The sequence below is a fragment of the Gastrolobium bilobum genome, unplaced genomic scaffold (assembly GCF_033153095.1).
Source record: "Gastrolobium bilobum isolate Gb01-03AN ecotype WA unplaced genomic scaffold, APGP_CSIRO_Gbil_v1 utg1891, whole genome shotgun sequence".
Taxonomy (NCBI): domain Eukaryota; kingdom Viridiplantae; phylum Streptophyta; class Magnoliopsida; order Fabales; family Fabaceae; genus Gastrolobium; species Gastrolobium bilobum.
The window spans coordinates 525,786-536,657 of record NW_026899025.1 but is presented as its reverse complement, the minus strand read 5'-3'; the positions used below and the strand labels follow the sequence as shown (position 1 = coordinate 536,657).

General features: G+C 36.2%; 2 protein-coding genes across 3 annotated transcripts; both read left to right on the top strand.

Annotated features, from left to right (window-relative positions):
* Nucleotides 1-1,106: 1,106 nt before the first annotated feature.
* On the top strand, nt 1,107-5,950 carry LOC133286317 (LRR receptor-like serine/threonine-protein kinase GHR1). Its single transcript, XM_061483719.1, has 4 exons — nt 1,107-1,137; nt 1,415-2,760; nt 2,909-4,453; nt 5,029-5,950. Exons 2-4 carry the CDS (start codon nt 1,698-1,700, stop codon nt 5,610-5,612), a joined length of 3,192 nt encoding a protein of 1,063 aa, XP_061339703.1. The 5' UTR covers nt 1,107-1,137; nt 1,415-1,697; the 3' UTR covers nt 5,613-5,950.
* Nucleotides 5,951-7,154: 1,204 nt separating this feature from the next.
* On the top strand, nt 7,155-10,777 carry LOC133286313 (uncharacterized). 2 transcript variants are annotated; one of them, XM_061483715.1, is made up of 5 exons: nt 7,155-7,254; nt 7,475-7,525; nt 8,106-8,657; nt 8,772-10,249; nt 10,498-10,777. In XM_061483715.1, exons 3-4 carry the CDS (start codon nt 8,176-8,178, stop codon nt 10,225-10,227), a joined length of 1,938 nt encoding a protein of 645 aa, XP_061339699.1. In that variant the 5' UTR covers nt 7,155-7,254; nt 7,475-7,525; nt 8,106-8,175; the 3' UTR covers nt 10,228-10,249; nt 10,498-10,777. The 2 variants fall into 2 exon arrangements, with proteins under 2 accessions (XP_061339699.1, XP_061339698.1); XM_061483714.1 differs by having other exon boundaries at nt 8,106-10,249; nt 10,498-10,776.
* Nucleotides 10,778-10,872: the final 95 nt, after the last annotated feature.

Sequence of the window (10,872 nt, the reverse complement as noted above, 5' to 3'; positions counted from 1 at the left end):
TCATAATTATTAGATTATAAGTCAAGCATGCCAACATAATTTTTTTAAAAATAAACACAAGAAATGTAGATTTTTTTGTGTGAAAAATAACATTATTTTAGGAAAGAAAAAAAATCTAATATAAAAATCCCAAAATATGTGATAACTGAAAATAGGAAACTGCTATCTGTGGAAAACAATTTGTGTGTGTTGTAGTTAGATTATAGGCCCTTTTTTTGGGGTATCATAGTACCCTGGCCCATGGCCTCATCCAATTAACCTATCTCAATTATTCCTTCACCAACTTCACCTCTTCTGAGCTTGTGAGCCTTTATTGAGAGTCATCAAAACAAGAAACCCTAGTCAAAGGGGCAGTGGTGGGCCCACCATCACTCCTACGTGGCACTGTTGACACGCCTTCCAACCTCTTTAACACAAAATCTTAAACCCCATTTGATAAAATCTTTTGACGTCCACTAGGAAAGTGTGAGATTCTCTACCCTTTTTTTGGCGGGTAAATCCCTAACTTTTACTGGTAAAACTATAAAACCCAAAATTAAAAAAATAAAATAAAAATTAAAACTTTACATTTGCCCGCTTTAATTTTTCTCCTTTGCCTCCATGGCAAATTGCATTGCAGAAAGCAGACACTTAAAAATCTCAAAAGGGATGAAATGGAAGAAAAATTATCTTTTAGAACTTTTACAAATTAACAATTAGGGTTTTGTATTAAGGACCTCCATTGTCACATGCATACTAAAAGACACGAGCCAAAAGGGACAAAGCTACTCTCTTTTTAAGGTTTTGTTGTCACTCTCATTAAAGTAAATAGTGGGGTTATTTACTGTTATAAGAAATTTTAATACTTCTTTTTGGGTTGTTTAAAAGACAAACCACGCTTCAATCAAAGCTTTTAGGACCAATTTTTTTTTTTCTGGGTCCCTTTTCCTTTATTGCTGCATGGATGTCAAATTGGGTACTCATTTCCCTTTTCTCCATGAGTTGGTTGTAGCTACAATGTTGCTGTTATGTATTTCAGTTCTGACTTTTTAAAGTTCTTATCTTTGTGCTAAGCTCTCAGGTCTTCTTCAACAGTATGATGCTTGAGGGTAGGGATTTCTGCTACAGTCTACACTATGCTTGAAGGAAGTGGTTTTGGTAAGAAACATTGTGTTTTATGTGTTCAGATCTCTCAAAATTAACTCAGTTTTTATGGTTCATTTCAGTACATTCATTTATGCTTTGCAGTTAATGGATGTCTCTACTAAAGCTGCACTGCATTTGTGAATTATTTTGTTGAAAGACTAGGAATCTCTTGTAGCTTCTGGTTTTCCCATAGTAAATTTGATGAATTTGTGAAGCATTTGATTTTTTTTAATATCTTGTTCTGGGTTTATCATTTCTGATAAGAGTTGTCTTTCTTTGCTTGCTGAAGGTTGGTTTTGAAGAACTGCTCTTGGATTCTCTGGGTTTGTATTGTAAGTGGGTCCTTTACTTAGTGTGGATTGCAGTGCTTGAGGACCCAACCCTCTTCTATTTTAAGTTGGTGCTTCCTTTTTACAAGAACTCAAGAAAGGTTATCTTGAAAATCTAGCTTGTACTCTCTGTTGGTGGGTCTGAAAAGACAGTTTCCTTTCTAGAAGGGTGAAAGCTCCCTTCCTGTCTTCACTTGATTGTGAACTGCATAGAAATAAACATTCCCGTGTTTATAGAAGACTATGAAACTCTTTAACCTTTTAGTGTTATCTTTATCTTTCTTCTCTGTTGTGGGGCAGCTTCCTTCCCAGGACATTTTAGCATTGCTGGAATTTAAGAAAGGCATCAAACATGACCCTACTGGTTTTGTCCTCAATTCCTGGAATGAGGAATCCATTGACTTTGATGGATGCCCATCTTCATGGAATGGAGTTCTGTGTAATGGTGGTAATGTTGCTGGGGTTGTCCTTGATAACTTGGGTCTCTCTGCCGACACTGACTTAAGTGTATTTACAAACCTCACAAAACTTGTGAAACTCTCCATGGCCAACAATTCCGTATCAGGAAAACTACCTGATAACATTGCTGATTTCAAAAGCCTTGAATTCCTGGATATCTCCAATAACCTCTTTTCCTTATCCTTACCATTGGGAATTGGTAACTTAGGTAGCCTGCAGAATGTGTCGTTGGCTGGAAATAACTTCTCTGGCCCAATTCCTAACTCTATTTCAGAAATGGCTTCCATCAAGTCTCTGGACTTGAGCCGCAACTCCTTTTCCGGAGCACTTCCAGCATCATTGACTAAGCTGACTACCCTTGCATCTCTAAACTTGTCTCATAATGGCTTCACTGGAAAAATTCCCCCAGGTTTTGAGCAGATCTCTGCTCTTGAAAAACTTGACTTACATGGGAATATGCTTGATGGTCATTTAGATGCTACATTTATGCTTTTATCAAGTGCCAGCTATGTTGATTTCAGTGAGAACATGCTGTTGAGTTCTGATTCCCAGCAGCAGAAGTTTCTACCGCGAATATCTGAAAGTATTAAGTATCTGAATCTAAGTCACAACCAGCTTACTGGGTCATTGGTTAGTGTAGCCGAGCAACCTGTTTTTGAAAACTTGAAGGTGTTGGACCTCAGCTACAATCAATTGTTTGGAGAATTGCCTGGATTTGATTTTGTTTATGATCTTCAGGTCCTTAAGCTTAGCAATAACAAATTTTCAGGATATATTCCTAATGGTCTACTAAAAGGAGACTCTTTGGTTTTAACTGAACTTGATTTGAGTGCCAACAATCTCTCAGGTAGATAGGCTGTTCCAATATTTCTTTTCCTCAAAATAAAGAATCTATCTTATTTTATTAATGGAATTGGTCGTCTGTGATATTGCATGAGAGTCAAATTGTCTAATATTCAAATTGCTATTCATATAATATTCAAATTGTCTTTCAGGGTCACTTGGTATAATTACATCAACAACACTGCACTTTCTTAATCTCTCGTCGAATGGGTTCACTGGTGAGCTGCCTCTGCTGACTGGAAGCTGTGCTGTACTTGATCTGTCAAATAACAAAATAGAAGGAAATTTGACCAGGATGTTGAAATGGGGGAATATAGAATTTCTTGATCTCAGTGGGAACCATTTGACAGGGTTCATCCCTGAGGTAACTCCTCAATTTTTGAGACTAAATTATTTGAATCTATCCCATAATTCTCTTAGCAGCTTCCTCCCAAGAGTGCTAACACAGTATCCAAAGCTTAGATTGCTTGATATTAGTTCCAACCAATTAGATGGACTACTTCTAGCTGATCTGTTCACAATGGCCACATTGCAAGAGCTCCATCTTGAAAATAATATGTTTTCTGGTAGCATCAATTTATCATCTTCTCCTGGCCAATCTGATCTTCAGATTCTTGATCTTTCTCACAATCAGCTTAATGGCTATTTTCCTGATAAGTTTGGGTCATTAACTGGCCTTAAAGTGCTCAATATTGCTGGAAATAATTTTTCTGGTTCTCTTCCGACGACCATTGCTGATATGAGTTCACTAGACGATCTGGATATATCAGAGAATCATTTTACTGGTCCTCTTCCAAATAACATGCCAAAGGGACTCAAAAACTTTAATGCTTCACAAAATGATCTGTCTGGAGTTGTCCCAGAAGTTCTTAGGAAGTTCCCTAGTTCTTCTTTCTTTCCTGGGAATGCTATGTTACATTTTCCTAACAGTCCTCCTGGATCAACCACTTCCCTTACTGAAAATTCCAAGAGGAAGCCTATGAACACTATTGTTAAAGTAATAATTATAGTGTCATGTGTGGTTGCTCTCTTCATATTAATATTGATGGCTGTCTTCATTCACTACATACGTATGTCAAGATCTCCACCAGAATATGATACAAGTAAGGATATCCATGGGCGTGCTCAGCCAATTATCTCTGGTCCTGTTCGTGCAACAGACAGGGGTGGTGCTTTGGTTGTATCAGCTGAGGATCTTGTGACCTCACGTAAAGGTTCACCATCAGAAGTAATCAGCCCTGATGAAAAAATGGCAGCTGTAACTGGGCTCTCCCCTTCAAAGCACAGCCACTTTTCATGGTCACCAGAATCTGGTGAATCATTGACTGCTGAAAATCTCTCAAGACTAGACGCAAGATCACCAGATAGGTTGATTGGAGAACTGCATTTTCTTGATGACACAATAACATTGACACCTGAGGAGCTCTCAAGGGCCCCAGCTGAAGTATTGGGTAGAAGTAGTCATGGTACTTCTTACAAGGCAACTCTGGAGAATGGTTTATTGTTGAGAGTGAAGTGGTTGAGAGAAGGAGTGGCAAAACAGAGAAAAGAATTTGTTAAAGAGACAAAGAAATTTGCAAACATCAGGCATCCAAATGTCGTGGGATTGAGAGGATATTATTGGGGTCCTACGCAGCACGAGAAGCTTATTCTTTCAGATTACATATCACCAGGAAGTCTTGCAAGTTTTCTTTATGGTAATATGTTTACATTCCTTCCTTCTAATGTGACCAGACTGCCTTTCTTAAATTTGAAAGTTAAATAAAGGGAGACACTGCAGGAATGGACGTGTTAGGTAGGTGAGAGAAACTATGAACAAAATATAGAGTATTCAAAGGAGGGGATAATAGACTTGAAATAGTTAAAATCTTACATAATTGACCAGGAACATGATAATTTGCAAATGGTTAACCTATCTAAATGGTCTTTTGAAATGCTTGGAACCGCAGCTTCTTTAGTAACAGCTACTAGTGAAATGCAAAAGCTCTACTTCTAAACCAAGTGGAATTGCTTGAATATTATAATGCCTTAGGTCCCATGCTGGGGGCCAAGAATGTGTAGTTGCATGATTTCAACTGTGCATTGGGTGCTAGAATAATCACCAGATTGTCACTCAAGCACAAGTACATTATATGTGTTTCTTCTGTCTACTCCTGTGCTCATTAATTCAAATACATATATTTTGGCTGGTGCAACTAATAAATGTTCCTGAATTTTCAAGCATTATATCTAATTATCTATTGATGCTGCTTGTCATTCTTAAATCTCTCAGATCGTCCAGGAAGAAAAGGTCCGCCATTAACTTGGGCCCAGAGGCTCAAAATAGCAGTTGATGTAGCACGTGGCCTAAACTATCTGCATTTTGATCGCGCTGTTCCACATGGGAACCTCAAAGCTACAAATGTGTTGTTAGATACAGCTGATATGAATGCACGTGTTGCCGATTACTGCCTTCACCGACTTATGACTCAGGCCGGTACCATTGAACAGATTCTTGATGCTGGGGTGTTAGGTTATCGCGCACCGGAGTTAGCTGCTTCCAAGAAGCCAATGCCCTCTTTCAAATCAGATGTTTATGCTTTTGGAGTGATACTTTTGGAACTTTTAACTGGAAGGTGTGCTGGTGATGTGATATCTGGTGAGGAGGGAGGTGTTGATCTTACAGATTGGGTAAGATTGCGGGTAGCAGAAGGTAGAGGCTCAGAATGTTTTGATGTTACCTTGATGCCAGAAATGGGTAATTCAGTTATAGAAAAGGGAATGAAGGAGGTCCTAGGAATAGCAATTCGATGCATTAGATCAGTATCTGAGAGGCCTGGTATCAAGACTATATATGAAGATCTTTCTTCTATATAGTAAGTATGCTCATGCTAACTCTTTGAAGTCTTTGACATATTATGGGAACTAATGTCTCATTGGTTATCCCATTTTTGTTCAGAGTTTGGCTTTTTTAACTTGTTTGTATTATTAACCATTGTTTTTCACTGTAAAAATGGGGCATATGCCAAAAGCATATACATGGCTACTAGTTGATGGGTTATGACTTGTGACCATCACCATCTGATTTTATCTTAAGATGGAATGTGTTATGAATGATGATTTTGTTTGCAAGTGCTAGAGATGAAGGCTGTACAACATTACAAGTTTGCCCTGTAATGGTTAGTAGTTCTATTTTTGGTTGATTTATTTGATTGCTACAGACATGTAATAGTGAGCAAGTTGAGTGGCACCAATGAGTATTTTTCTAGTATGATAATGTGACAATGATGCTGTTACAATTCTCATGTAATCGTTGTGGTTGTGGAAGCCATGGTTTCTTAAATTCAAGCTTTGCTTGTGATGCATGTCAACGAGCAATTTGCAACATGCTTGAATTTATATTAAAATTTTTCAGTCCGAAAGAGCAAGACATCATAAATTGCTTTTTTATAAAGATTAATAACAAACTCCTTTATGTCATGCGCATACAATGATTTGTGTCTTTTGTAAAGTAGCATCACGGACCAGTTCATTTAACTAGTTGAACGTTGAAAAATTTGCAGTTTACAGTCTTTTGTTTTTAAAAATCAAACCAAAGATCTGATAAGTCATTGTGGCATGGTTCGATTGGTTAACCAGTTAAATTAATGATTAAATTGGATAATATAGTAATGAATAATAAGATTAGAAACAAAACTAGTTGAATCAACATGTTCACTTCAATTATTAAAACATTGGTTAAATGCTTAAAATAACAAACGTTATTAATAAGTAGCTACATAGAACAGAATCTTAGAGAGAATAAAACTGAATTATTGTATTATTTATTTTAATATGAATAAAATAATTTAATTGTTTAAATAATTTTATTTTATTTAATATTTTTAATTCTTTTATGATTATCGAATACTTTATAGGCTTAAATAGATTAATAGGTGCAGGTTAGATATTTTATTTTTAAATAAAACTATACCATAAATTTTTAAATGGAAGAAAAGACAATAGTGTGTAATTGTTCTTATTGGAGAGAAATTAAATTAGATTTTTCTTGAGAAACAATTAATAAATTTAACTGTGGGCTAGCTAACCCATATATTGGCCCCAATCCTAACCCACATGATATTTGAGATTTGCGAATTAGGGAATTGTTTTGTTTTATTTTATTTTTATACGGACAAAAAAAAAAAAAAAACTTTTGTCATTTTAAATGACAGAAAGTTATGTCATCGTAAGAGAGAAAATTTAAATTATAAATTAAAAAAAATCACCCACTTTCTCTCTCTCACAATTTCCATTTTTCTTTATTTATCTCTCTCTTAAAATGACATAATTTATATCATTTAAAATGACAAACATCAAACTCTTTTTATATATTATATATATATGTATATTTTTTTTGTTTTTTGTTTTTTTCCCTCTTTGGGACTAACTAACGGTTTTAGGGTTTTCGCTCTTTCACTCTTTCTCTCTCTCTTGGTGCACTCCGCATGCTCGCCGTTGGTGTCTCTTCTTCATTGAGGTATGTCTGTTTCTACTTTGATAAACATGTGCTTCAATTCTTCTGTGTTTCGTGTTAGCGTTTTGAGATTTTAGCATCGTGGTCAATAATATCATTCTCTAACCTTAACTTGTAGGTAATGTGAACTCTAATAGTGGAATAAAAGCTTTTTCTATTTTCCCTGAAATCTATGAGTTCATATTCACTTGCGGAGAATCTTCTAAAACTTCAATTTTTGCAGGCTACCTCATCTTCTGACTTGATAGAAATCTCAGCTTCGAATATACAACAGGTATCGTTCACAATAAACCCGCTTTTAGAAAAGATTTACCATGTTCAATAAACGTATGTAAGATGCTAAAATCCGGGTTATCCCTCTTGCACTGAAAAAGTGCCGAGTTACTGTAAAAATTGATAGATAAAGAGTCAGTTGTGTTTGAATAAAAGTAAAATGATTTGATGACGGTGAACCATTAATTAAATGAAAAATATAAATAAAACTGCAAGTCCTCTTGTTTGGATTTGTTGTGTTAGTGCCACCATGTATATGTATTGTTTTGTTGTTTTCACTCAGGTGTGTTCTGTTCTGTAAGCAGCGTATTTGTTATTTCTTCTTATCTTTTGCGTTTGATGTAATTTCTTATCCATCGAACAGAAATAAATTGTATTTAATCTTCAAAAAAAGAAGGAAAAACAACTATCTTAACAGATTTTTTTTGCTTTTTTTGTTTTTACCCGTGAGATAATGCGCTGCATAAGAGGATTAGAGTTGTTATTCTACCTGATGAGTTTTGATGCTTAATTTTGCTAAATTCCCTTTGTTAACCCAATAATTGCTTGTTGAATATTTGTAAATATTGGATTATGTGCAGCACATATCTTCAGGGAATCTGCTTTCCAGAGGATTAATTTATAGAAGTTATCCTCGTTGCGGTGTAAGAAATGGCTATGCAGCTTTTTGATGGAAGTGATTTGGAAAATGAGTCAGAAATCAAGATAAATGAGGAATATGCTCGTAGGTTTGAGCACAACAAGCGGCGAGAGGACCTCCAGCGCTTTGAGGAATTAAAAAAGAAGGGCATTATTGATTCGCCATCACCTTCGTCCTCTGAAGGTGATGAAGAATCTGAGTCAGATTCATCTGATAACGATGATGATGACTATGAGAAACGTTTCAATTCTAGAAGGAGTGACAAGGAATTCTTTGATGCCTTAATTAAGGTGAAGAAGCAAGATCCTATTCTTAAGCAAAAAGATGTTAAGCTTTTTGTGTCTGACCATAACAGCGAAGACGAAAGTGATGAAAAGGAGAAAAGTATATCAAAAGATAGAAAGAATGATAAGCCAATGTATCTAAAGGATGTGATGGCAAAGCATTTGATTGAGGAGGGACCAGATTTTGGTGATAAAGAGGAGGAAATAAATGAAAAGGAGAAAGGCCAATCAGAAATTAGTAAGGGTAAGAAGGCATTAGCTTTGAAGGATAAAACAGCAAAGCATTTGATCTTGGATGGGCCAGATTTTATGAATAAAGATGGGAAGAAGACTTATGGCGATGAGCAAGAGGAGTTGAAAAGGGCTTTTCGGGAAGCAGTTGAAAGGGAAGATTTGAAAGATGGTGAAGGGGAATTTTTCACTTTGAAGGAGAAGGCAGGTGAGGACAAAGCAGAAGATAGTGGTGACAAGGAATTTGAAGAGAAACTGGATGAGTATTTTGGTGGAGATGTAGAATTGAATGAAAATTCTAAATTTCTGAAAAGCTATTTCATGAACAAAATGTGGATTGACAAGAATGGGAAGAATCTGAATGTTGGAGAGGAGGAATTGCAAGGGATTTCAGAGGATGAGATGGAGATCGAAAAACAAGAAGAATATGAGTATAGGTTTCAGGAAAATCAGGGAGATAGGGTGTTGGGTCATGCTCGGAAAGTGGAGGGATCAGTGAGGAAAAAGACGAATGCAAGGAAGGAGCAGAGAAAGAGCAAAGAGGAGAGAATGTCAATAGCACAGAAGGAGAGGGAGGAGGAGTTGAAACACTTAAAGAATTTGAAGAAGCAGGAGATACAGGAGAAGGTTAAAAAGATAATTAAGACTGCAGGTATCCATGATGATGATATTATTCCATTGTCTGCTGCAGAAATAGAAGAGGAATTTGACCCAGAGGAGTATGATAAAATGATGAAGAAGGCATTTGATGATAAGTATTATAATGCAGAGGATGCTGACCCTGATTTTTGTAGTGACAATGATGACATGGAGAAGCCAGATTTTGAAAAGGAGGATGAACTACTTGGGCTTCCTAAAGGCTGGGATGCATGTGGATCTGATGGTGATGGTGGGTTTTTGGCTGCAAGGGAAAAAGCGTTGAAGAAAAAGATTGAGAATACTAGTGATGATGATGATGATGCTCAGGAAAGAGAAAGTGAAAACGAGGATAAAATTCCAGAGGAAGGTAGTGGGAAGAGGAAGAAGCGTAAAACAGCACTTTTGGAGAAAGCAAGACAGACATTGATGGATGACTACTATAAGTTAGATTATGAGGACACAATTGGGGACCTGAAGACAAGATTCAAGTATGCCAAAACAAAGCCAAACCGATTTGGCATGAGTGCCTCAGAGATAATACTGATGGATGACAAGGAATTGAATCAATATGTTTCTTTGAAAAAGCTTGCTCCTTACCAGGAGGAGGAATGGAAGCTAAGCAAACTAAAAAGATACACGCTGAAGATGAGGACTAAGGAGCTCCTTCGTGCAGCAAGTTTGAATAAGAAGAAACATAAGAAGTCAAGGGTTGATTCTGGCAAGTTAGCTTCATCAAATAGTGTTGTGGAGAATGAAAAAGCAAGCACAGAAGACTCAAATATTAATGCGGACAATCTATCAAGGAAAGCCAGGAGAAGGCAACAAGCGGCTAATTTGAAGTTGTCACACATGAGGCTTAAAGCATATGGAAAGATACCCTCGAAATCTAAACATGGAGGAAAGCATTAGAAGTTGTCAATGATTTAGGCAGGTAATTCCTTAGTGCGAGATTAATCTGAACTAGCTATAAAAAAATGTCCACTGCTATTGCTAACAAATGATTGGTTTAAATAAACATTTCCTTTCTGCCCAACAAGGCAATTTATTTTAAATTAATGTGGTTATATTCAGTCACAGCTTAAGAGATATTGGAATAAGTTTTTTATATTTTTCTAAAAACAATTATTTTCCTTATATTCTTTTCTATGCTGCTTGTAATGTATTTAAGGTGTTTTGCAGAAGGAACCAACTAACCGAGGAACTTATTTTTTGAGAAGAGGTTTGGAGCTCAACATTGCAAAAGTCAGTGTGCCGGATGTGTTGGCCAAAGTGTTTTGTGGGGAGAAGGTTTTCTTGTCTTTCTCGTTTTCTCCGTTGAATACATTAGTCTATTGAATTCGTTGGTTATAACCAAACTGTCAGTGAGACCAGCAATTCAGTTTTGACCGAAAGTTGTGCTTGTCTTAGTGTTATCATAATTGTGTTTAAAACTTGTAATCTAGTCCATTCTCAAGTTATTTATAATTGAAAACAAAATAACTCTGTTTTGTCCAAAAGTTGTGCTTATCTTCGTGCTTTCATAATTGCATTTAGAAATTGTGAGATCTAAACCAA